The 26,725-nt window shown below is 35.7% G+C and overlaps 5 protein-coding genes across 9 annotated transcripts in view; 4 read left to right on the top strand and 1 right to left on the bottom strand.

Moving 5' to 3' along the window:
- Positions 1 to 99: 99 nt before the first annotated feature.
- Positions 100 to 917, top strand: LOC135847436 (translation machinery-associated protein 7). The gene is made up of 2 exons (XM_065366962.1): positions 100 to 258; positions 332 to 917. The coding sequence occupies exon 2, from the start codon at positions 358 to 360 to the stop codon at positions 550 to 552; it is 195 nt and encodes a 64-aa protein (XP_065223034.1). The 5' UTR covers positions 100 to 258; positions 332 to 357; the 3' UTR covers positions 553 to 917.
- On the bottom strand, positions 635 to 3,270 carry pont (pontin). 5 transcript variants are annotated; one of them, XM_065366957.1, is made up of 9 exons: positions 3,112 to 3,270; positions 2,772 to 3,022; positions 2,575 to 2,703; positions 2,329 to 2,503; positions 2,045 to 2,247; positions 1,794 to 1,962; positions 1,520 to 1,718; positions 1,258 to 1,452; positions 635 to 1,184 (listed from the first exon to the last, which is right to left on the bottom strand). In XM_065366957.1, the coding sequence occupies exons 2-9, from the start codon at positions 2,910 to 2,912 to the stop codon at positions 1,025 to 1,027; spliced, it is 1,371 nt and encodes a 456-aa protein (XP_065223029.1). In that variant the 5' UTR covers positions 2,913 to 3,022; positions 3,112 to 3,270; the 3' UTR covers positions 635 to 1,024. The 5 variants fall into 5 exon arrangements, with proteins under 5 accessions (XP_065223029.1, XP_065223028.1, XP_065223031.1 ...); XM_065366956.1 differs by having other exon boundaries at positions 3,105 to 3,264; XM_065366959.1 differs by having other exon boundaries at positions 2,772 to 2,973; positions 3,112 to 3,262.
- Positions 3,271 to 5,707: 2,437 nt separating this feature from the next.
- Positions 5,708 to 16,987, top strand: awd (nucleoside diphosphate kinase). The gene is made up of 5 exons (XM_065366961.1): positions 5,708 to 5,839; positions 16,002 to 16,188; positions 16,272 to 16,373; positions 16,444 to 16,556; positions 16,641 to 16,987. Exons 1-5 carry the CDS (start codon positions 5,805 to 5,807, stop codon positions 16,756 to 16,758), a joined length of 555 nt encoding a protein of 184 aa, XP_065223033.1. The 5' UTR covers positions 5,708 to 5,804; the 3' UTR covers positions 16,759 to 16,987.
- Positions 16,988 to 18,144: 1,157 nt separating this feature from the next.
- Positions 18,145 to 26,104, top strand: LOC135846841 (lipopolysaccharide-induced tumor necrosis factor-alpha factor homolog). The gene is made up of 4 exons (XM_065366148.1): positions 18,145 to 18,346; positions 18,443 to 18,508; positions 21,045 to 21,180; positions 26,002 to 26,104. Exons 1-4 carry the CDS (start codon positions 18,145 to 18,147, stop codon positions 26,102 to 26,104), a joined length of 507 nt encoding a protein of 168 aa, XP_065222220.1.
- The window catches only part of CngA (Cyclic nucleotide-gated ion channel subunit A), a 253,350-nt gene continuing 245,152 nt past the window's right edge, over positions 18,528 to 26,725 (top strand). The window contains exons 1-2 of the mRNA XM_065366951.1: positions 18,528 to 20,839; positions 21,045 to 21,180. The gene's annotated coding sequence lies outside the window, so the exon portion shown is untranslated. The remainder of the gene's footprint in view (positions 20,840 to 21,044; positions 21,181 to 26,725) is intronic.

The raw sequence follows: 26,725 nt of genomic DNA, 5'->3' as shown, positions 1-26,725 counted from the left end.
GTTCTTATTGAAATACGGTTCCTCATGAGAATGAGCGATGACCTGATTCTTCCGTTCGTTGAATTTCGATCGATTCGTTCGATCATTAGTGAATAGTATTGACTTGGATTGTTGTAAACCAAGCATTTTCTCGTTCGAGTCGTAAAAAAAAATTTTGTTTTCTTCATTCTGATCGTGTGAGCTTTGATTTTTCGTTTCTACGGTTTCTGTTTTTCACGCTTTATTTTCTGCCAATTTGCGGTCAACATCTTTAATTTCGTAAGTATATTCTACATTTACGATATAATACGTTAACTCGTTCCTATTCTAAACTCTACGTTTCTACTTATAGCTCAATTTCTTATCAAATCGGTCGTAATGTCTTCACGAGAAGGTGGTAAAAAGAAACCATTGAAAGCTCCCAAGAAGGGACCTAAGGAATTGGACGATGAGGATGTCAAATTCAAAGAGAAGCAAAAAGAAGAGCAGAAAAAATTAGCCGAAATTAAAGCTAAAGCCACTCAAAAGGGGCCTTTAGTAGGAGGAGGTATTAAAAAGTCTGGTAAAAAATGAGAACTGCATTTTGATCGATTACGTTCTTGATTATTTATAATTTTCGTTGATTTATTTTAAGTTTCATTTTTTCTAAGGCCAAGTATTTTAATTTTTCTATTCTACTTTTGCCATCTTTACAGTTGTTCTATAATGTAAAATTTTGTCGATTCTACTTTAATATAAACCTACTACTTATTGAAAATCAATGCAGTTCAATTTGTTTCATGCCTTGTGTTTTGGTTCAGTTTTCTTTTTATCATGTAGAGTAGATGTAAATTTTTCAAGACGACATGTACTTTAGAGTATCATTACTTTGTAATATTTTCATAAGATGCGTAAATTCTCAACAAAAAAATAATAATATTTTCGAGTTTTTCATTTAATTATTGGTTTTATTTTCTTCGACAGTTATTTACATTTATGGAGTAGAAAAAAACAAATAGTTTTTGATACAAAAAAAAGAAGGTATTCGTGACATTGAATTGATCGTTTATTTCATATACTCGTCTTTCTTCTCAGCTAAAATTTTCGACGATGATTTAAAATCTAGGAATAAATTCGACATTTCTGACACATCTTCCTTCGTTATGACAGTACGACCGTTCACTTTGGAATTCAACGAACAAGGAGTCAACAGCTGACAAGCGTACCTGTGATCAAAACCATGAGATATTAATTATTTCTCATTTCCACTATGGATTTTATGAAAAATTCGACTCTCACCTCAGAGTAGACCGGTCTCCAATATCAGCTAATAACTGTAAAGCATCTGGATTGATGTTGATACCTTCGGTTTGAGCTCTGAGTTTGATTATACTTTCCATGTCACTTTTATTATACGGTAAGGTTCGAATAATCAATAATCTATGGAGTAAGTCCATTGGAATGCCATGGGCTGAGTATACGTCTTCGGTACCTCTGAAATTTCAAATTTAAATAAATTTCGAGTGTTAGGCTAACACATATTGTTTCTAACTGATTTTACCTAACAACGCATCTTCCTCTATTGGTGGCAAAAATGACTATAGGTGCAATTGCACTTTCGAGAGCTCTATGTAAATACGTAAATGTTTCAATATCGAGCATGTGTACTTCGTCTATGAATAAAACACCAGGAACGAGTTCGGCGATTCCGTCATCGATGTATTTATTAACGATTTTGTTTATTTCTTTTCGCAGTTTATCTGAAACGTCAAAATGCAAATAGAGAGAATGAAACGAATGAAAAATGACGACGATGACGTTTTAGAGAAACTCACCGGTGATTTCAGTCTTCTTGGATTTCATTAGCTGACCCATCATGGAGAGAATATCCTGACCGCCTTGAGGACGAGCATTTGCAACATCTAAATCGTGTAAGGTAACGTCTTGGATGACTTCTTTTCTTTTGTGTACTTCTCCTTTAGGTAGAGGAACGTATTCTTCGGCCTATAAAATTAAATATACGAGACGAGATATAATTTTCCGAACATGAGTCATTCGGCGTTGAAGATATGATTTATGTAGAAACCTCGAGATCGAATTCAGTGGCGAATGTGTCGCTTCTTCCTTGACGTTTAACGGCTCCGCTATTCGCTTCTATGTAAATGACGTCGCCAACGTCTACTTTTTCTTTTTGTAAAGATTCGTATATCGAAGGATCTAGTTTCAGTTGTTTCGTTCCTCGAGCAGTTTTCAAGCCGATAATCACATGAGATACGGTTTTACCGTAACCTAAGATGAAATCGATTAGTAATTATATCACAGTAATTCACACGATTACTCATTTTGAATGATATTCAATTTACAACATACCACCCATAGGACTTTCAGTTTCCATCGGAGTAAGTTCAGTAACTTCTCCTTCGTATACTTCCTTGACTTCTTTCAACCTCAAGCCAATAGCTCTTCGGAAATTTTCCATCAATACTTCGGTTTTTTTGATCTCCGAACTGAATACTTCTGATCCAACCATAGGGCAGAATGGAACCTTTCGAAGAAAATAAAATCAAGTAAGGTGAAACTGAAACTAGTCGTGAAATGGAACGAAAAAACACTCACTTTGTTTCCCAGTTCTTGTGATATGGCGAGAGCTATTGCAGTTTTACCGGTACCTGGAGGTCCTGCCATAAGAATAGCTCTTCCGGCCATCTTCTTCATTTTAATCAGATCGACAACTATACCAGCAGCCTAGGATCACAATTTTATTACTTTTTTCTTTAGAAGAATTCGTATTGTGCGATAGTTTATTTTCATACCTCTCTGGCTTGTTCTTGGCCCACCAATCCTGCTCCCATCGGCATTGCGGTGCCATTCTCATTTAAACCCAATCCTTTGATATGACTATGACTGGAAATTCGTTGAGTTTTCACCGTACTTTTGACTTCTTCGATTTTCATTTTAAATGATTGTTTTCAAAGTGATGGTATTAACATTCCAAAGTGAACTTGTTCGAATTACCTGGGGTATCGATCAAACACCGGTATAATGTATCTTCGTATCTAACTATCTATGAATGATAGAAATGATTGCTGAGTGTTGTGTATGAATTGTAGATGGTGAAATGTTCGATTGAATTTCTCAGTACTTACGACTTACGTTTGTGAAATAATCGCCGAAAGTTATTTAATTCGAGTGTTTTTCTGTCCGAAATTAATTAAATTAGTTTGTTACTTTGTTACCGCGTTTTGCTCATTATTTTTATTTTTTTTTCGGAGTTCACATTTCACAATAATTTTATTTTGTTGACATTTGAGTTTCGGTTGATAAGGTAGCGAAGATTTGCAAACCGAAACCAAAACCAAAACCGAAACCCCCAAAAACCGATTCAAATTGCTCAAAAGTCAAAACAGTCAAAACCGAAACCGAGAGCGTAACCGATTGAAAACTGAAAAGTTGAAAACCGAATTGGTTTTGGTTTTGGAATTTTTCAGCCTTCAGGTAATTAGCCTGCCTAATTATTAATTAATACAGCATTTTTGGTAAAAATGAAGTTAAAACTGATGCTAAAGGCAAAAAGGCCTGAAAAGTGAAAACTAAAAAAGTTGACAAATTTGGCACTGCCAAAGTGCCACTTTCTGTAAACAATGGAGAAAAAAGGAAAAAACCTAAAACCTAAACCAAATGATCCAGCGCGATTTTTCAATTTCTCAAGACTTTTAAACGTGCTCCAGATCTAGATCCAGAAGGCGTGAATATGAAGTTGGTGTCATACTCGACCTGTTCAACGACATTTGAGCTGATTTTGGGAGGGACACCTCAAGAGTGGTTTTTTGACCAGCTTATTTCATAATAAAAATATCCAAAAAAAATCAAGTGTCTCATTTTTGACGAGGAAATCCGAAATTATTGAAATGTGCGCGAATCACTGTATTTTGTCCAGAACTAACCCACCGGCACCAAGGGCGAATTTTGCAATTTCCAGCTATAATAGCCATTCTGGATTTTTTGAATATTTTTGTTTTTTATTATGAAAAAGGCTGATCAAAAAACCACTCCGAAGGTGCCCCCCCCCAAAAAATCGGCTCAAATGTGGATAAACTCGTTAAATACTATAGGTCGAGTTACTCGAGTATACACACAACTCCAACTCCATTTTTAGCTGCCCAACTTCATATTCACGCCTTCTAGAGCAAATTCAAAATTCTGGAGAAATTGAAAATCACGCTGGATTGGAGACTGCAGAATGGCTGGAAATCGCGAAATTCACCCTGGGGGAGGAGGCGCTGGTTGATTGGTTGATTTTGAAAAATCTTGAATGTTAAAAAAATGTTTGAAGCTAAAAAAAATCAATAGTGAAGAATAGCTGAATTACTCAACTCAATAAACATTGATAAACTTCAAATTAAAAAGTTCAATGGTGATGTACCCATTTAAATTTCATGAACTTTGAGTTTGAGCACTCGATACTTTCCAAAAAAATTTAAAATTTATAGGTACCTACTTTAAGAATTTATTTTTCGTGAATTTCGACAAAAAAAATATCAAATTTGATTTGATAATTTCCAAAAAAAAAAGATTTTTTGTTAATTTTTTCTTTTTGAAGTGATTTTTTAATTTTTTCAGATTTTTTACAACAGCCGTTTTCGTTTTTTCAATTTTTTTGTTTATTCATTTTCGAAATTCATTTTTGATTTTTCGCAAAATTTCACGTTTTTTCTTTCACAACATTTTATAGTTCCAGATAAGTTGTTTTTTGGAATGAACGAAAAATCAAATTTTTTTTAGAATTACTTCTCTTCAAGCAAGCACTTTGATACTTCAAAATTCATTTTCAGAATTCATTTTTCGTGAATTTAGAAACGCAAAATTGGTATTTATCAAATTAATTTTCTTTTTTGAAATCGACCAAAAATAAATGTGAGAAAATATATAGTTATATCTATTGCTTTACTTTCCAAAACATTTCAAAAATTTTTTTCAGAATTCATTTTTCGTGAATTTTGAAAGGAATCAAGTTTATTTTGGAAAATGGAAATTATCAAATTGCCTTTTTTTTCAAAATTCACAAAATATTTTTCTTTGAGCACTCGATACTATTCAAAATTTGAAATTCATTTTCAGAATTCAAAATAAATTCTGCAGAAAATAAGTTTGGAATTTTTGAAAAGTATGACATCCCCAAGAAATGTTTTAAATGCAAATAATGGTCAAGTTGAAGAAAAAAACGTTTGCGTTTTTATAAGATCTTGCTAGCTTAACCGACTCAAAGTGTTGTTACAGGGGGTCATACAAACACAAACGCCAAAAATGCAAAAATGTCAAAATCGATTTTATTTTAGATACAAACTGATTACTCCGAGAGTGTGATTTATTTTCAGTGCAGAGTGACGCAAGTGAAAAAAATTATCAAAAAATTATTTCATCGTTCCCTGATCAAGGGGAGTGTCTGTATTTTCATTTTTCAAACAGACAAATAAAAATTTCGGTTACGGTTTCCATCCCTGAGACAAACTCCATTGTCCATTAAGGTTAAGGCAATCAACCGCGTATGTAGGTCTAGGTACCCCGTACCTATGACTTCAAATGTAGAAAAGCCTGTTTTAAAACGCTCCGATTAGCTTTATCATTACCTATATTAATTATCAAATTACAGTTATCTGATGGATTCATCAAATTATTAATCAAGAATCGTCAAATACGAACTCAATTAGCGGACTACCTATATGCAACAATATTAGTAGGTAAATGTTTTTTGAGACAAACTTCTTTTTTTGAGTGAGTTATTGAGAAATGAGAAGTGAATAAGTACATACCTAGACCTACGTACGGTGAATTTGAATTCTGAATAAATGTGGAATTATCATTCTCCAAGGCGGTACACCAGGTAAGAACCTGACCTGCAATCACACTCAGTCGCTGTAGTTTCAAAATTGAGATGTGTGCTTTTTAATTTTATTTATTTATTCTTCTGTGTTTACTGTTTTACGATAAAAGAATTTTGAATTTTTGAAATTTTGAATGTGCATTTTACATTTATCCTGGGAATACTGGAGTTAGTGGAGTTGAACTCGAAGACCGAAGAGGGATGATTTTCGTATTTTTAGGCTTAGTTTTTGCCTCCTCTTCTCTGTACCTGTACCCGTCCTTCTCCTTCACTTTGGAGTTTGGATTGATTTGATCTTATCTGGAAGTGCGATTACTCCAGATCACTTTAGGCGAAATAATTACACTCAAATAAATCGACGAATATAATTATTACTTTATTCTTTCGTTAATTACATCGTATATTTTGCGGATAACGAGATGCTTCTAACGTTTTATTGGCTTTGGGGTCAGAACGCATCGCCGCAGTTGAGCCGATGTCGTTCTGGCGCATTGTCCTCTCTCGTGTCCACGACACTCCCGAGGGAAAAAAGAAAAAAAGCGAAAAAAGAAGTATCTAGGAATACATCTTAATTTTACAGGGCTGTCGGCGCTTCGGCGACGATGTTGACGGCGAATTCCTCGAATTGGATGGCGGCATCGATGTTCGTTGCAGCGACGTTGCTGCGTTTTCTCAATGCTGGATTCAGTCACAATTTGACGCGGCGGATAGCGAATTTGGATCGCGCTACGGACAGGCGAAAAGTTTGTGCCTGTGTACTGGCGGTGGCGTTGACTGCGGATTCCTGGAATCGATGGGCGGCGTCGTCGGCGGTACATAGAGTACATGATTGAGCGTGTATGTTGGATCATCAGCGTTTGATGTCGATTGGACTTGCGTCTCTTTCGGCGGATCGGCGCTCCACTGGATTCAGACGTTCGTGTCCGTTGACGGCGTTGTATCTGGCAGATCGGCATCCGACGTGATTCTAACTTTCGAATCTGTTGTCGATGTTGTATCTGGCGGAGCAGCATTCGTTTTGTGCAACAGCGTTGCATGCGGCGGACCAGCGGTGTTTGGCACAACTTGAAGGGTGGTTTCACAGGTGGCATGTTGAAATTGTTGCTCAATTTGCGTCTTCGTTTTTTCGGCGTTGTTCGCGGAGTTTTGCGAACATTTTTCAGGTGGTATCGTTGCGTCGTGATGCTTTCTGGCAAATTCGGCGCGATTTTGAACTCAGAGGCCGGTTTCAACAAATGCGGCTTCATGAGTACGGAGATTGATTTTAACACATTCGGTGGCTGTTCGGCTCGATTTTCGGAAGCGTTTAGCTTGAATTTCAGCAATTCTGTTCTGTTTTTCGGATTGGTGGGTTTAATCTCTTCCTTCTGAATAGCAGGAATTGAGTGAAACGTTTGTGTTTGTATTTTCGGCTTCGGATCGCTGACTTCATTGGAAGTGTTTGTTTGCGTTGTTTCAGTTGCGTTTAAGTTGGGGCACGGACACAGTGGTGAAATTTGCGGTTCGCTGTGGGCTGCCATTGGCGATGATGTTGAGGTGAACAGAATTTTCACTGTTTCTTTCGGTGGATCGTTTGGGCGTTCGTTTGGTGCTTGCGTTTTGATAATTTCTGTCTGAATAGGCGGAATTGACAAAAACGTTGTCATTGGCGAGTTGCTAACTTCGTTGGAAGCACTTGTTGAGTTTACGAATGCACTGTACATGAAGGGGCTTATGCGCGGCCTCAGGTGAGGAGGTAGTGGTACTGTGGGCATTGTTGCACGGTGTATTTGTCTCTCGGCGTTTTCGATTATTTGTTGTGGGTTAAAAAAATCCAACTCGTCACTTTGGCATATTGGAAACGCTTTCAGCTCGGTGCAATCGCTTTTAACTGTATCAATTGCATTTTGTAGAGATGTTGAGTTGATTTCTTTGGAGATCAACGCTTCTCTCAGCGTTCTGGTGCTTGCTATCAGGCGATGCGTCACTCTGAAGCGTTCATTTTGTTTGGCGCTGTTTTCGTAATCAGATATTGGCGTACCTGTTTTTGTTTTTGTCGTATTCTCTTCGTTTGTCAATCTTGGAGAATTTGGCGGCGTGTTTTTTGAGTTGAGAAGAAACGTTGGCGAATCAGTAGCGTTTAACATCTTCACTTCTGTTACATTCTCGGCGATGGTTGGTGAATTCAAACTCGTTGACGGTGGGTTTTGTGTCTCAGAGCTTGAACTCGGCGATTTCAAAATTTTTGGTTCTCGTTGAACTTCCAAATTTTGTTTGTTTCTTGGTGAATTCAGCGTGGGTTTCTTGCTGTCTTCGTTTGTGGTCGGTGATAACGTTAGTTTTGTGTTATCCTCTTCCATTTTTTGGTGAACAGTATGAACGAATGAATTTGCGACAGACACACTATTCGGCGAATTTTTCGGTTTGAGCATCTCAGAAGCTCGGCGGATTTTCATTTTCATTTTTATTTTTGAGAGTAAACACGCGGCATTCGAAGCGGTTATCGAATATCACGCACTTTGCACTCGCGGAAGTATATTTTGGATCGTAATAATGTCTCTGCTACCATATCTGGAAGTGCGATTACTCCAGATCACTTTAGGCGAAATAATTACACTCAAATAAATCGACGAATATAATTATTACTTTATTCTTTCGTTAATTACATCGTATATTTTGCGGATAACGAGATGCTTCTAACGTTTTATTGGCTTTGGGGTCAGAACGCATCGCCGCAGTTGAGCCGATGTCGTTCTGGCGCATTGTCCTCTCTCGTGTCCACGACACCCGTCCAGGGTTGTAAGGTAATTTATGTCGGTAAATTACGGCGGTATTTTACCGTATTTTACGGTATTTTACCAAAAGTTTATTACCGTATTTTACCGTAAATTACCAAAAAGCATTTTTTTGCCACATTATTTGAAAGTTGAAAGGATGAATCAACAGCTGAAGATGATTGGCATCAAAATTCACAATTAATTTGCATCAATGCTAATGATAATTGATACATGCTTCATATAAACAGGAAAATATCTTGAAAATTACCAAACAATTGCCAGAAAATTATTCACAATTGGTCAAAAATTAGAAAAAATTGCATCAAATCGTGAAAACATGTTGAAATGTCATTAAAATGTACTTCAAAATCATTAAATTTTGGTTATTTCAATCATTAAAATAACCAAATTGGTCAATTTTTTATTTTTTGACAATGTTGAATGATTTTAAATTTTAATTTTAATCCATGCATGGTTATTGGTTATACAATTAATTTTTCCCCATTGGCCATCTTTCATCACTTTTTACTTTTTAGTAATTTTCAGTAACTTCAATGTTTTTCAATTTCAAGTGTTGTTAATGTAATTTTTAATTTTAACCCTTTTATAGTTTCATATTATTGTTTTCAAATTTCAAGCAGAAAATTATTGAAATTTCCACCCATTACATAATATACAATAATTTTATGTTTGAACTTTTGAAGGTTTGAACACTATATAAGTTCATTATAAGGTGCACCAGGGCAAGTCAGAATGATTTTTCGCAATTTCAACTTTGACCAGCTGTTACTCCCCTTCTAATGAACCAATATGGATCAAATTTAATATGTAGGTTCCCATAAGGGTTCTTAACCTATGGTAAAAATTTGAGCGCGATTGACACAGTAGCTTTCGCTCAGTAGAATAAAATATAAACTGTCCTGACTTACCCCAATTGGGGGAAGTCAGAACAGGCTAAACTTTGCAGAGGCGTAGATCACAAACTGAGTGTCCTAGAAAAATTGCATAGAGACAAAATTGTAGAGAATTTAGTTCTCTTTGAGATCACTCTCGTCAGATTTTCACTAGGATGCACAGTTCGTCCGCTATATGCGAAAAACTAAGAAATAGAAAGTCTGTATTTTAGACCAAATTCAAAATAAGTTCAAAACAACAACAAAATACAATTGAACCAAAGACATCTAAAATGAAACTGAATCGCGAAAATTTTTATGCCGTGATGAAGTAGGGGTAGTCCCCTCAAGTCACCTTTAGTGGCACTTCGCCAGATATAAACCTCTAGGCCCTAGAGCAAGTTTTCTAACTTACCAGGGCTTGCAAACCGAAACCAAAACCAAAACCGAAACCCCCAAAAACCGATTAAAATTGCTCAAAACCGAAACCAAAACCGAAACCAGGAGCGTTATTTTCCCACAACTGAAACCAAAACCGAAACCGGGAGTGTTATTTTCCCAAATTCAAAACCGAAACCGAGAGCGTAACCGATTGAAAACTGAATTGGTTTTGGTTTTGGAATTTTTCAGGTAATTAGCCTAATTAATGCTACATTTTTGGTAAAAATTAAGTAAAAACTGATGCTAAAGGTGAAAAGGCCTGAAAACTAAGAAAGTTGACAAATTTGGCACTGCTAAAGTGCCGTTTTCTAGTCACATACACAAAGTATTTGAAAAAGTGATCACTTTCTAGTTTCTTGGCCTTCTTCCCTCTGAAAAATGAAGAAAAAAGGAAAAAACCGAAACCAAAACCGAAACCGATTCCTTTGAAATAAAACCCTTTAAGCAAAACCGGAACGAGAGAGATATTATTTTAAAAAACCTAAACCAAAACCAAAACCGAAACCTTTACTTTTTCAAAAAACATAAAACCGAAACCAAAACCGGGAGTGATATCTATCCGGTTTTCAAGCCCTGAACTTACCCCGAATTCCAACTTCCCCCGGTGCACCTTATTCAAGTTGGTAAAATACGGTAAAATACCGTATTTTACCGTATTTTACCGCCGTATTTTACCAGCAAATAAATTACGGTAATTTAACAACCCTGCACCCGTCCTTCTCCTTCACTTTGGAGTAGTGTTGGCCTGAGAATATTCTCAATGCGCATAATCTGAGAATATTCGCGAATATTCGCGAATATTCTCAAACGCTTGGAGAATATTCTCTCAAAAAAATAAAAATCGAGACTTTTTTCAAAAAATTTAAAGATTTTTTTACAATTTTCCACAATTTACAAGTTTTACAACTACTTTTCTTTATAAATTTCCAATTTTCCTTAATAATTTGAAAGTTACCAAAACCTTTTCCCTATTATCTCTAAACTAAGCAATAATTTTCTAATTTTTTGAAAAGAATCTGCGGAATATGCGCAAGAATACGCGCATATTCTTGCGCATGCGCAAGCAAAAAAAGAATATTCGCGAATTTGCCCAACACTACTTTGGAGTTTGGATTGATTTGATCATGACCATATGAGCAGGGCCGGATTTAACATTAGGCCGCCCTAGGCAGGAAAAAATTCGCCGCCCTTCCCTCCCCTCAATTTTTTGGTTTGTGTGAAAATTTATGCCCACCCATAATTCAATTTTTAATCAAAATATTAAAAACGTAACTGATATACACAATATCAATATCTACATAAGTAATTAAACATCAGAAATAATGCATTTGAAGAGTGATATTCCAAAACTCGCTTTGTCCATTTTCACAACTTTTCAGGAGAGAGGAAAAACAGTTTCCCTTTAAACGGGTAAATTGGCTTTTTAGGCGAGTTTAGCACTTTATTTGGGTGGATTTATGATGTAGGAGCGTAGGTATACATTTCATACACTAAATACTGCTGAAAAAAATGTCAATAAAAATGGACAAAGCGCGTTTTGGAACATTATTTTTTTTTAACCCTTTCGGCTACGAGACAAACTGACGGATAAAATTAGAAGTGCTTTAAACTGAGTAAGGCCGGTTGCTGCTTAGAACTCAAAATTTGCTGGAAATCACACATTCAGAAAGTATTCATGTCACAAATGGCAATTAGTGTTGGCCTGAGAATATTCTCAATGCGCATAATCTGAGAATATTCGCGAATATTCGCGAATATTCTCAAACGCTTGGAGAATATTCTCTCAAAAAAATAAAAATCTGGACTTTTTTCAAAAAATTTGAAGATTTTTCTACAATTTTCCACAATTTACAAGTTTTACAACTACTTTTCTTTATAAATATCCACTTTTCCTTAATAATTTGAAAGTTACCAAAACCTTTTCCCTATTATCTCTAAACGAAGCAATAATTTTCTAATTTTTTTGAAAAGAATCTGCGGAATATGCGCAAGAATGTGCGCATATTCTTGCGCATGCGCAAGCAAAAAAAGAATATTCGCGAATTTGCCCAACACTAATGGCAATAAACCTTAAATTGACTATTTTTCGATTTATGACACCGAATAGCATTATAAATCAAAATCAAGCCTTCTGAGGCATCTGATATTTCAAGATGAAAATATTGATAACAAGCATTTTTGAAAATAGAAAAAAAGATGAGCTAAAATAAAATAAGGTACCACCTCTTGTGTTAGAATGGCCAAGTATTAGAATGGTCAAGTTGTAGAATAAGAGGGAAAAAAAGGGAAAAATATTTTTGTTGCCAACCCACTTTGTTTGGAGAAGAAAATTTTGTAAAATAATTAAAATGAAAAGTAAAGCCCAAGTATTAGAATGGTCAAGTTGTAGAATAGTCAAGTATTAGAATGGTCAAGTATTTGAAAAATAGGGGGAAAAGAGCAATCTGTTATAAGAGGATGAGGAAGTGGTACTTAGACTTAGTACTTTTTTGGATAATAGGGTACAAGGGTAGCCGTTTTCAGGGTTGGGGGGCGCTGTGTCCGCTCACCTCGGCTTCGCCTCGGTTGCGCGGGTCGCTTTGTTGTTCATACTATGTCTGTGAACTTCCCTCGGCCTTCGGCCTCGGTGAGTACAGTTTTTTAGAAACTACCGCAGGTACTGTCTACATACACGGTAATGTCCAGCCTCCGTCTGAACTCACCAAGGGGAGTAATGCTCATTGAATGAAATATAAATTTTAAACGGCTCGGCTTCGCCTCACCTAATTCTCACATTCTCCGAGTCCATCCTGATATTTGTATTTTTCATTTTCTAACACTTGACCATTCTAATACTTGACTATTCTACAACTTGACCATTCTAATACTTGGGCTTTTCTTTTCATTTTAATTTACAAAATTTTCTTCTCCAAACAAAGTGGGTTGGCAACAAAAATATTTTTCCCTTTTTTTCCCTCTTTTTCTACCACCTGACCATTCTAATACTTGTCCATTCTAACACATGAGGTGGTCTCATAAAATAAGTTTGTGTAAAAAAAGAAATTTTTGAAGAAAAACAAGGCATACGACTTCAGATGGTTATTCAAACTGCAAATGTTTGAAGGTGATTGCTTGTGGGAGGATTAAAATTGATGGAAAAATCTTTGTGTTATAGAGAGCATTTTTTTAAATTTTGAAAACTCATGTCACAATTCAACCTGAAAAGTATGACATCATTTTCATTTTCTGACACATACATCTCTCTTGAGGTGATTTGCTTGGGTGAGTAAGTTACCTCAGAAGATGACTAGGTGAACTTTTGCGAGCATTTGAATTTTATGATAGGTACTGTGTCATAATACAGCCCTCAATCTGTTTGTCATAAGGAGATAATAAAAATAAAATACGTACGTCATGTTGTGGAATTACTGGAATTACTTTTTAGAAGTCATCTTACAGATAATGAATTGATTCAGCGCAGTCTTTATGACACAGTATCCATCATAAAATTCAAATGCTTGCCAAAGTTTACCCAGTCATCTCCTGAGGCAACTTACTCACCCAAGCAAATTATCTCAAGAGAGATCTGTGTGTCAGAAGATGAAAATGATACATATTTTTCAGAACTTCATTGAAAATTAGCGTTGAATTGTGACATGGGTTTTCAATATTTTGAAAAATGCTCTCTATAACACAAAGATTTTTCCATCAATTTTAATCCTCCCACAAGCAATCACCTTCAAACATTTGCAGTTTGAATAACCATCTGAAGTCGTATGCCTTGTTTTTCTTCAAAAATTTCTTTTTTTACACAAACTTATTTTATTTTAGCTCATCTTTTTTTCTATTTTCAAAAATGCTTGTTATCAATATTTTCATCTTGAAATATCAGATGCCTCAGAAGGCTTGATTTTGATTTATAATGATATTCGGTGTCATAAATCAAAAAATATTCAATTTAAGGTTTATTGCCATTTGTGACATGAATACTTTCTGAATGTGCGATTTCCAGCAAATTTGAGTTCTAGGCAGCAACCGGCCTTACTCAGTTTAAAGCACTTCGAATTTTATCCGTCAGTTTGTCTCGTAGCCGAAAGGGTTAAATTTTTATTGAATTGGCTATTTAGGTGAGTTTAACACCTCATTTTGGTAGGTTGATGATGTAGGAATGTGAGTTAATACTTCATCTACCAGGTACCACTGAAAACCCAACTTTGATGAAAATGGACAAAGCGAGTTTTGGAATATCACTCTTCATTTTATTATTATTTTGTATAAAGTGCTGGTAGCCAAAAAATCTATTCTACGAGGGTTGTGCCAAATGTTATGCACAACTCGCTCTAGTGGCCGAACTAATCAACCTAACGGGCTCGTTGTGTGCTCATTTTAAAGCCTGAAGTTTCAGCTTTCGAACGATGTATCATACTTTGAATTTTTGTAAATTTGTCATCACGAAAAATGGTAAAACACGCATTCACCTCGGGTCCTCGGCGCGGATGAAATTTTTTTGATGAAAAAAGTTGAAAAAATTTTTTTTTAAAAAGTATTTATTGATAATTCGGTTTACAATACATTAGGAAACATTTATTGACCTTCGATATAATCACAATTGCGCGCAATGCACTTTTCCCATCGTTTTGGTGAAGATTGAATGCCCGTCAATGACATGATCCTGGTTCAACATGCGAAAGTTGCGAGAATTCGCCAGTTGAACCGGGATCATGTCATTGACGGGCATTCAATCTTCACCAAAACGATGGGAAAAGTGCATTGCGCGCAATTGTGATTATATCGAAGGTCAATAAATTAAAATGAGCACACAACGAGCCCGTTAGGTTGATTAGTTCGGCCGCTAGAGCGAGTTGTGCAAGACATTTGACACAACCCTCGTAAATCCGTATTTTTTATGAAAAATGAAATACGCATCGCTTCCATACGCTAAAAAAACTTTTAAAAAAAGGCGTTTCTTGATTTTGTCTGCGGGCAAAACCAAATTTTTAGGCATGAAAACTGGAAATTAGAGGTAATTATCTGAGAACTTTTCGTGGCATGTGATAATTCTAGAAGAAGGAAGGTAAAATTACTGCTCGAGCGAAGCGAGAGCGAAAATTTTTTTAAAAAATGGGTTCAAGAAACGAAAAAACGTCCATTTTCGCATGTTTTATAGGGTAAAAATCAGGAGATCCGTACATTTCTGTACCTAGGTACTTTTTGCCAAATCCGTACGATTTATTATTTTTTTAAAGCAAAAATCTGCCGCCCCCTAAAATTTGCCGCCCTAGGCAGCTGCCTATACTGCCTATACGTAAATACGGCCCTGCATATGAGGCAAATTCAGCAAAAATAATTTTAATTTCAAATTTTTTATTTTTAAACAAAATTTTCTCACAGTTACCTACAATACTACTACTGCACTACTGTTACCTTACCTTACGTTATACGTTACAAGTTACAACGTAACTAATTACTAATTAGTAATTAATAAATTTTTAAAAAAATAAAAACTTCTTTAGCTCGTAACCGGAACGGAAACGTAACGTTAGCGCCGCACTCAAAGCTATCGGAACTAACGGAACGGAATGGCTCACCTTCTCATGTTTTGAACTGTGATGTGATTTTGAGGGTGTTTCGTCAGTTTCGTTCCGTTAGTTCCGTCGACCGTATATAATGGACGAATAATTCAACGGTGAAAAAATGACAAAATGTGAAGCCTAGATTTTGGATGCAGAATCCTGGAAACCTTCTGCTCATGCGCCAAACATGACGCTTACGGTGCTGGTGGAGAGAGAGACGGTGTACTGGTTGAACGTGGGTTGTACCAGAGACCCGTCTCTCTCTCCACCAACGCCGTAAGCATCATGTTTGGCGCATGTGCAGAACGTTTCCAGGATTCTGCATCCAAAATGTGGCCGTCATTTCCTGCGATTTGAATTATTCGTCCATTATATACGGTCGACGGTTAGTTCCGTGTTTTCTGTTTTGAGTGTTTCGTATGTGGAAAAAAATTTTGTCTGTCGAAAATTTGATATAAAAATTGTAATCACGTGACTATCTACGAATTTGTAACTATTTTTAGTTGTTTTACCGTCGTAGGTTTATGGTAGTTTGTTCCGTTCTTTACTTTCTTCACCTCGTGTCAAACTATATAATGGCTTCACCAAACACTGAACGTACCTTCATTATGATCAAACCCGACGGAGTCCAACGTGGATTAGTCGGAAAAATCATCAAACGATTCGAAGCTAAAGGTTTCAAGCTTGTGGCGTTGAAATTCCAATGGGTAAGTTACTGTGTGCTTCACATGTAGGTTTTGATGTGTAAGACTACGCACGTTTCACTTAGTAACTTCCATTTCAATTTCAGGCCGGAGAAGAATTGTTGCAAAAGCATTACGCTGATTTGGCCGGAAGACCATTCTTCCCGAAATTGGTTAAATACATGTCGAGCGGACCCGTTGTTCCAATGGTAAGATTTTAATGAAATATAATGTCAATGATATTGTTCTATCGTTGAATTATTTGTTCTTTTTACGAAGGTATGGGAGGGCTTGAATGCCGTGAAAACTGGCAGATTTATGTTGGGTGCGACTAATCCCGCAGATTCAAACCCCGGTACTATCAGAGGAGATTTATGTGTCCAAGTTGGAAGGTATGCGTTCATTTTCATCGCCGTTATTACGTACGTTAATTTTATTATTACCTTTGTGTAATCCTTCGTGATTTCTTTCGGTAGGAATATTATCCACGGATCTGATTCGGTCGAATCAGCTAACAAAGAAATCGGTTTATGGTTTACACCTGACGAATTAGTCGAATTCGAAAGAGCAAACGAATGTTGGGTTTACGAATAGATGATCGTGTGTGAGCTTTTGCAGTGTTGTTTAATTCCAATTCTATTTACGGAGTATGTGATATTCATTATTTCGCTTTTATTTATTCGTTCAATCTAGATGTATTGTTCAAACCATTATGTTGCAGTGATCTGTTCATCGTGCTCATTATTACATTTAATTTCAATCCCTTTTTAATTAAAATAATTTGTACTCATCGCTAGAAGTAATTAAACACATCATGAAAGAAGTGTTTCGTGTTTCATTTCCCATTCACATGCATGATGATTGATTTGAGTGTGATTTCATTTAATTGACTAATGAAGCATTGTTCGACGGATGAATTTGTAACTCTGTCCTGATCCACGATCAGGTTCAACGAGTGTACGTACACGTAAGTCGTAATGTGAATAATTTTCATGTTACATTGGAGATCCTGTAAATTGACGGGACAATCGGCCATTATTAATTGATGAAAATATCAAAATAATATTACAAGACTAGCGTTAAGGCTCTACTAGCGTAAGCTTTGTCTTCGGTCTAGTAGTATATAAAGCATTGCGAAATTCGTGTCAATTCTTGACGAAAATTTCATAGTCTAATATTGCGAAGTTCAAAAGGTTCAAATTAAATTATCTCAAACTTGAAACTTTGACTTTGAACTTTGGAGTTGCATAATCTATTTTTAGGCCAGGTTGTTCAGTTTAGTTCCAGCCTAGTTCCAGGTTACTCACCGAGTAACGCTACATAATTTGTTTGTGATCATTTTTTCCTGTGAACGTGTAAAAATTAAAAAAGCTTGGCATAATCAGATATTGTGGTACTTTCGCTGGAATCATATTTTGTTTTGTGTTTTTCTGTGGCCCTGTCTGAATCATTCCATTGCAATTTTTCTGTAATTTCATGTTGTGATTTCAATTTAGTGAGTGATTAATTAATAATTTTGTGTTGCAATATTTAAAACTTTCGAAAGTGCGCTGTCTTGACTGATATTCATCGTTTTTCATAGTAAGTACAACTTGAGAGTTTCGTTGAAACACATTCGGGATTGAGGATAAAGATGACTATTTCATGTTTTTACTCGTTACACCATCTTTCACCGTATTTCTCAATAACGCATTATTGGACTAAGTCTTTTTCAACCCTCACTTTCTTTGTTCTGTGTTTCCCTTGCTATTTTTCATTACGTTTCTCTCGAACGAATGTGTTTTCGATGAAAGTCATTTATTCACTTTTGTTGATTCAACTTTCAAGTCAGTGGAGAACTCTTTCAACTCTCGATATCTTGAACGGTTATTTACCGTATTATACAACGAGTTGTGTGTTCAGTGCGGACTAATGAGTGTTTGGACTCGAATGTTTCAACTCTAATCCAACTTATTGTTTGTAAACAGGAGTTGTACCATGATGAAAGATATCGAACATCACCAACAGCAGCAACAGAATCATGCGTATCCTCCGCAGATGCCATCAGCACCACCAACTTATGATGAAGTTATGTACGGAACACCAGGAAACCCGCCTTATCCATCTGCAGCAGCATATCCAACTTCGGCATCATATCCAGCTCCGACCTACCCTTCAACTGCGCCATATCCGACTCAACCAGGTACCCAAAGTTGTCACAATAATCGAGTTTTTGAATTTTTTTCTTCATTCTGGCGTATATTTTTGTAATAATTCTAATTTCTATCGTCTTTTCCAGTTTTGATTAATCCGCCTATTGGTGCAAATATCGTTAACCCGCCTACTACTGTTGTGGAAGTGCAACGTAAGTGAAAAAGTGTTTTAGTTTTTATTATTTTTATTCAAAAGGTATTCGTTGTTGAATCGACGTATCAAGCGAGCTGATTCATCGCTAAGGAATATGGAAAAAATTATCTATTCAAGAAAATAAGAACGCATACTCGATCGAATTTATATTGCTAGTTCAAATTAACGCGATAAACCTTATCGTATTTAGGTTTCTTTTTCTGATAACGACGTATGACGTCAGTCTTTTAATAAATTCGGATTATATAACGCCTATTCAAATCGAAGCTCGAACTTGGTTTCAGTGTCGCTACTTACTCATACTCATTACCTATTTTTCTTATTACAATATGCATAAGTATGTTTCTATATTGTTCTGAATTCGCTCAATCATGTATTCGATGTGTGTATTGTCAAATGTAGGTATTTAAATTGTTTTTCTAAAAAATGAATCCGATTAATATGGCGATGTTGAACTGTTGTTTATGAACAGTGTTACATCATCAGACGCGTTTTTATTCTGCTGCCATTAAATTAGAGCTTTAATAACTTTATGATTGAGCATAAAAATGGAAATCAATTTATCGGTTTTGGAAATGTATTAATGAAGATATTGAATCATAATGCTTTGACATTTTTGTAGAATACAGGTGTGTTTGACGACATTCCTTATTCGAGAATTAATATTGAAATGAAGCTTGACTGATGATACTTTTAGGCTCAAAATGTTTTATCAAATTGTTAGCTTGACAAGATTCGAGGAATGACGTTTTGAATGTTTCGTCAACCTTCATAAACTATAGATTTCGTTCAAAGTTAAAATCCATCTTCTGAAAAATATTCACGATTTTTTTTTTCAAATTTTCGGTTTCCGAAAATGATTAATTTCTCACTGGTGTTCGTAGGATTATTCGAAAACCCTGCCAGTTAACGTTGCAATTACGTTTCGAAAACCTACTTTTACATTGTCGATGCCAGGAAATGGCCAAACAGCATTACTAAAAATATGCGTGGTCTTATGTCTTGTAAATGAAATGCTAGCGTTTTCCTGTTCGAAAAAGATTACCAGTGACGGGGGACTGAAAGCGGGACAAATTTTATTTTAAACGTCGCTGAAATTAGGCGAACGAAGGGAGAAATAGAAAAATTACTACGCGAGCATTTTTCTTCGAGTTGTCTGGCAACATGACTAAACGCTAAAAGTCGACAAAGTGTGGTGTGTTTTTTAGAGGAGAAGCAGCAGATAAAAAGAAAGAAAAAAAAACGTTCGTTGAAACACCATCTTCCATCCAGCTAACGACTTGAAATTATTAAATGATGGTGGTAACGCGTTGATAATTTATTCATGATATTCAAAGCTTTCATTATAATTTTTGTTTGCGTTTCGAGCTTTTTTTTATTTTATTTTCGCGCTTTCATTTTGGGTTATAATTCGCGCCAAGTATCTAGTGTTTGGTTATTCCTCGGAGAGCTGTTGAAATATTACCTAGCGTTAAAAAACAGACGACGATTATTTCGTGGGATAGATGAATTCTTTCGACGATGCAGGTGTCGGGTGTAATTATTCATCGATTGATTTATCAACAAGAAACTATGTTTCTTTCCCTACTTTTTTCAAACATTTTTTTTGGAAGGATGGGAGGACCACCCGCCCCCCCTCCGTCTCTTGGATCTTAAAAGTAACGATATTTTTGAACTCAGTGTGGTTGAATGTCTATGAAAATGATCCAAAAGCGGCCAGAAAAGCAAATTTTGAAAAATGAAAAGCCGAAACCCCCTTTGAACCCCTCTCTAGTGCCCCTTCTACGATGTTAGGCGAATTCTTCTCGTGCTTAAAAACTTCCTTTTGGAGATTATGAAATGTAGCTTATAGTTGCATTTTGCGACTGGACTATTTTAGTGCTAGGTACCTTTGCTAGTCTCTTAGGTGTTGGTTTAGATACCTGCTTCTATCGAGTTCGTACTAATTTTTGAAAATTCGACTTGATTAATTTAATATTCGTTTACTCGCTTTTGATAGCGTAGTTTATTTAGGGACTAACAAAATGAGCGCGATGTTTGCGTAATTTAATTATAATTGCAAATACACGTCGCAGTGTTTTTGACATACAATATTAGACGAGTATGCGAGATTATGTGAAAGATTGTCTTATGTAATGCATTATTCTTCTGCTAATATTGTATATGTAGCAGAAGAGCGCGCACGCCATTATAAGTGGAACATCTTCCACGCATACATAGACATATACTCGTATACCGAGCTCGTTTCAAATTATATGGTTGGTGCGAATTTGTAAATATTTGTCTTCGTTGATTAATGATGAAACGTATAAGCCTATTATACTTCGAGGTATGTTCATTACAAATGGTGGCAATGTTATACTTTAACCGTATTAGTTTTGTATTTTACGAATTTCTTCCCAAAGTGCATTAATACTCGTACGCGAGATCTCGGCTGGGGGTACAAGTACATAGAAGACAGTTTTTCTCGAGACTGGCGAAATTTTTTAATATCGCCGAAAAATTCTAATAACGTTTCTGCTGTGGTGTTTCAGGTACCATAATCGCTGCTTTGGGACCAGCTCCTGCTCACATTACTTGCCCTCATTGTCGTTATGTTGTAGTTACCTCGACCGAAACAGAACCTAATTGTGCCGCGCATCTGTGTTGCTTATTTTTATTAGTCATCGGGTAAGTGAACAATTTGCATTTTTTAATCACGGTGGCGGAATAAGTATACGCGTAATGGCTTTTTTATACGAAGCGAATCTTCTCGCGATTGTTGAATGTTGATATACTCGTATGTATTTGAAAATTTATTTTCGCCCTTGTCTTGTTTTTTTTTTTTGAAAGCTGTAACTGTTTGCGATTAATTACGTAATCCGGTAATTGCTGTAGAGTGTAGATCTAGCTATTGTTTGTTAGCTCTGCTCTTCCTCCCCCTCCCCCTCCATAATGTTGCAAAGTTCGTGTCATGTCCCTTGTAGAACATCTGGTGTTGATGGGAAAGTGTTCAGTTTTTGCTTAAATGGTAAAATGAATGAAATGGAAATTATAATATTGATACTTTGAAAGAAACTGATTTAGTGTAGTTTTCGACCTATATACTTACTTTGATTCACGTTGTTTGAGCTGTTTACAATTTAGAATGAAAATCGTTTTGTATTCGGAAGGTTTGGTGACCACTGCTACTACATACGTACGAGTTCGCATGTCTCGATGATGGTAGCTGGTGAACTAAGGCGCATAATTAATTTTTTTCTTTCTAACGAACGCTACACTTGTGAATGATGTGGGGGAGGGGGGGATAGAGGTTCGTACTATTGTGTCCTTCAGTACATTCGAATGTAACGATTACCGTTCAATACGAGTGCAAGAAATGCAGTGCGTAATTAGCCTTGTACTATGTACATATTATGTAGTTTTATAAGCGTGACGAAAGGCTTGAAGGCGAGCAGAGACGAAACTATGCCCTCCCTCCAGGGTTTAACCTTGAACAAGTTGTAAAAATTTGCCGACTTTTTTGGAACTTGAATTGCACATGTTGTTCTGTTTCTGAATTTTACACCTTGAAAATACGAGTATCTGTTCTACATAGAGGTACATTAAGAAATTGACTTCTTGTGAGAAAATACTAATTTATTAGGTACCTAATTGTAAGTACCTACTTGAATTATAAATTTTCGAAAACTTCAGCCCTCGCTTCGCTCAGGTCTTTTGGTGTTTATTTTTCAAAATCAAATTTTCTAAAAATCCATTATTCAAACTCGAGAAAATGTTTAAACCCAAAAATGAACTCCTCGCATTAATAGAAAAAAATGTTTTTTTATTTCTCGAAGTACAAAATTTTCAGAGATTTTGCCCACATTTCTGCGAGCCTTATATGCTTCTTTTTTTCAAAACTGAAATTCCTAAAGAAAAAAAATCATTCAAATTCTGAAATTTTCAAGCCAAAAAAATCGACTTCCTCTCATTCTTTCTGTCACTTATATGAAAATAAAGAATTTTCATTTTTTTTACAAAATGAAAAAATAAATTTTAAAGACTATAAATATTAATTCGTATATCGAAAAACTGAAATTAATCGCGTACCCTACAATTTCAACATGCCAAAGCTGTTTGAGGTGGGTTTGTTAGGAAATGCAAACATGTTTCTCGCAAGTTTCAACTTTTTAACCCTATACTTCACAATTCTTCAGGGTCTAAAAAGTTGAATTTTAGCAATTACATTTTTATGACGTTTAAACCAGTTTGAAAATTTGCCAGATTCACTTGGGAGGTCTAAATTTAACCGTACAATGAGGAAGTGTCACAGATGCGCCTTTTGCAGCCCGGTTCGGTTTGGTTTGGCTTCCCTCCGGGGACAAAAAAGTTCATTTCTGAATAAGTTTTCGCGTTTTTTCAACCCTCGGACCAACCCTACAAATTCTCCCCCCTTCCCCCCCCCTGAATTGATCTAGGAGATCCTAACTTGACATGTAGATACGTACAATTGGAAGTAGACACAAATAATTATGTTGGCTAGTATCGTCATAAAATGACCCTTTTGGGGATTTTGTCCTTTCGATTCTATTTGACCCCCCTTTAGCGCTGAAAAAGTGTATTTTTGAGTCGTTTTCGTGTTTTTTTGACTTGTGGACCAACCTGAGTAGTGAGTATTCTAAAAAGGTGAGACTCGAAGAGGCTCGGTTGTTCGAATAAAGCGAAAGGTTGGTTTGAGGAACCGATAGGAGCGAGTAAGGACCCTGTTGATACCATCTTGCATTAACAGTATTTTTCAAAAGCGAGCCTCGCGACTCGAAAGGAGAAGCCGCCCGAGTGAACCGAGGTGCATCTTTTAATAATCATATAAAATGCATTCGCTCTTATTAATTACGAAGTCCTCGCAATAAAAATTTTAGCTCTTGCCTGTTGGCCTCGACAGCTGCTACACTTTTTTAGAATTAGTCGTTTTGAGTTTCAAAGTCAACCGATGAATGACTCGTTGTGTTACGTCTTGTAGAATTAAATGTGCCAATTATTCGCTCGAAATAATTAAAAGACATTAATACCAGTGGCAGTGGTGAATTTAATGAATGGTGATTGCCGACGTCGTCGAATGCAACGTCTTTATTCGAGTAGTTCCGAAGTAAAGCTGCGATTGATAAATCTAAAATACTCGTATTCGATCGGTGCAATCTTTGGTCGGTATTAATTTCGATTTACATTTAAACTACTCGTACCTATTGGTTTTGATTTACATATCATCTAATTTCTGGCTGCTTTGAATTTTAACTTGAAAATCATCCAGGGTGTCCACAGGTCTGGAAAACCTGGAAAACCTGGAAAAGTCAGGGAATTTGGTCGGTCTGGAAAAGTCAGGGAAAAGTCAGGGAATTTCGTAATTTTTACGCAAAATCCCTGGAATTTTGAAAAAACAATCAATTGAAAATTCTGAATAAGGACCTGTGATGAAAGAAAAACACTGTTTTTCACTTCTTGAAACGCAAATTTTCAAAAGCTTTTGCCCTCGCTTCCCTCGGGCTTCTTTTCTTTTTCAAAGACAACATGAAAATTTCTAGATAATAAAAATCAAGTTTTTATGCCGAAAAATGAACTCCTCATGAAAAAAACATCGTTCTTAAGCATCTCGAAATTCATACAAATTTACAAGAGCTTTCGCCCTCGCTTGGGCCTGTTCTGTTTCATTTTTCAAAATCAACTTCCTTCAAAAAAAAAATAATTCAAATATTCTAAAATTTTAAAAGCCAAAAAAAAGCTACTCGTCCTCACATAAAAAAACCTCATTTTTATGACTCTCGAAACTCAAATTCTCAGAAGCTTCCGCCCTCGCTTCGCTCGAGCCTATTCTCTTTTCTTTTTCAAGAGTAAACTTTCTTCAAAAAAACATCCATTCCAATATTAAAATTTAAAAAACCAAAAAATAAACACTCTTCGCATTCAAAAAAAAAAACTCGTTTTCAGGCATCTTGAAATGAAAATTGTCGAAAGTTCTCGCCCTCGCTTCGCTCGGGCCAATTTGTCTCTCATTTTGAAATAAACAAATTTCACATTTTGAGGCCTTCAAAAATCAAAAAAAGAAAAGAAAATTTTTCATAAGTTATATGAATACCTACATAGGTATTTTATCAATTGGCCAAACTTGATGCATGTTTTATTCATTTTTAATTAGAAAAGTTAATAATCAAAGTTAAGCTGTTGCTTATATCAGAAGAAGTATCCAGTTCGAATAGAAGCTTATGAAAAAAATTACCCCCCCCCAATTTTTTTAAAGATTAAAGAACTGGGTGAGCATAGAAAATTGAGAAAAATGGTCTGGAAAAATTGAAAAATTGGTCTGGAAAACCTGGAAAAGTCAGGGAAAATCATTTCCAGAAATGAGTGGACACCCTGTCATCCGAAGAAAAATAATATGATCGGTATCTCTATCTACCTCTAGTATATGTACTAGGGTTGTCCACATTTACACAGCAAAACTTATTTTGTTAAATATTCACTGTCTCACCCGCTCATTTTTTTCCTTTAGGTGTAGGCAGTTCACAAAAAAAATTTCAGCCAAATCCGTGAAGATTAACCCGTGCCCCGGGGCCACTCAAGGTCCTTATGGGAATTAACATAGGATTGTACCTGTAAAAAACACAAAACTTCAGTTTTGACCGAATTTCTTTGAAATTGATGGTTTGGAGCATAAAAAGCAATAGTGTGAACAACTTTAAAGTGTTTTGACAAATTTTCAACTCCAAGGGGTCCATTATTGAGGAACCACAAACCCCCAAAATACGCCAAAAACCGCAATTTTCACGATATTTGGGGGTTTGTGGCTCCTCAATAATGGACCCCTTGGAGTTGAAAATTCGTCAAAACACTTTAAAGTTGTTCACACCATTGCTTTTTATGCTCCAAACCATCAATTTCAAAGAAATTCGGTCAAAACTGAAGTTTTGTGTTTTTTACAGGTACAATCCTATGTTAATTCCCATAAGGACCTTGAGTGGCCCCGGGGCACGGGTTAATCTTCACGGATTTGGCTGAAATTTTTTTTGTGAACTGCCTACACCTAAAGGAAAAAAATGAGCGGGTGAGACAGTGAATATTTAACAAAAAAAGTTTTGCTGTGTAAATGTGGACAACCCTAATATGTACCTAGTATACCTAAATAAGTTTTAGGTACGTGATTTCCCATTCGGGCGAATATCGAAATACTCGTATTTACCTACCTCGACTCGATAATATGCTTGATAACTTTATAACGGCGCTCCTTTGAGAAATGTAAATAGACAACCCAAAATCTAACATCGGTGTCAAATGAGTTCAGCCAGTGGTGTAGTTTTAGTTTGCTTCGCTCATTTTGCTTATTGCACAAAAGGTTATGCCCGGTTACTTTATAATATTATTTTCAATAAGTAAACATTTCACCGCCTGCCGCCACCAATTGTGATTTTAAGTCGCTTCGATACCTTTTTTACCTACATCTATTTTTCTAAATATATATTTTTTTTCATCGCATATCAGATGCTGTCCGTTTTCTTCGTTACCTTATTGTATGGATTCATTGAAAAACGTTCGACATTATTGCCCGAATTGCAAAGCGTTTTTAGGATCGTATCAGCCATAAAGCAAAGTTACAAACGGTGACCGTCACCTCAACCTTAACGTAATTATTTTTAAGCTACATACCTACGACGTAAGGTTGAATTTTACCAGTAATTTATATACATACATAAAAAGTCTGCGTGGAAAAAATACGACGAAATGCCGAATATTATGAAAATTGGAAAGCTGTTGCGAACATATTATTATTTCTATCGTCTTTCTTGAAAAACAAATAATAATAGTAAAAAAGAGAAGAAAAAAAAAACGATATTTTTCAATAATTTTTATACATGTACCAATTATTACTCTTACCTACGTGTAAGGATATTTTTACGTTATACATTCCTATTTATTCAATACTTGTGATTATTACGTTGTATTATTTTATTTTTCTTATTCGCTAGTAAGTTTTTTCCTTTTTCTTGATTTTTTTTTTTTACGAACAAAAGCAATTTTCATTTTTATTTTATATTTTCAATTTTTCCCTCTTTATCTACATAATGCATTTTTTTTCCTACTGCATACCTACGACGAGTGATGTTAAGATAATTGAGCTTAGAAAACTTCATTATTTTGTAAAGAAGTTTTCAATGTTTAAAAATCAAGTTTTGAGTTTTGGAAAATGGCAAAGAGTCGATGGTTT

The sequence above is a fragment of the Planococcus citri genome, chromosome 5 (genome assembly GCF_950023065.1).
Source record: "Planococcus citri chromosome 5, ihPlaCitr1.1, whole genome shotgun sequence".
NCBI lineage: Eukaryota > Metazoa > Arthropoda > Insecta > Hemiptera > Pseudococcidae > Planococcus > Planococcus citri.
This window is presented reverse-complemented; position numbering and strand designations above follow the sequence as displayed.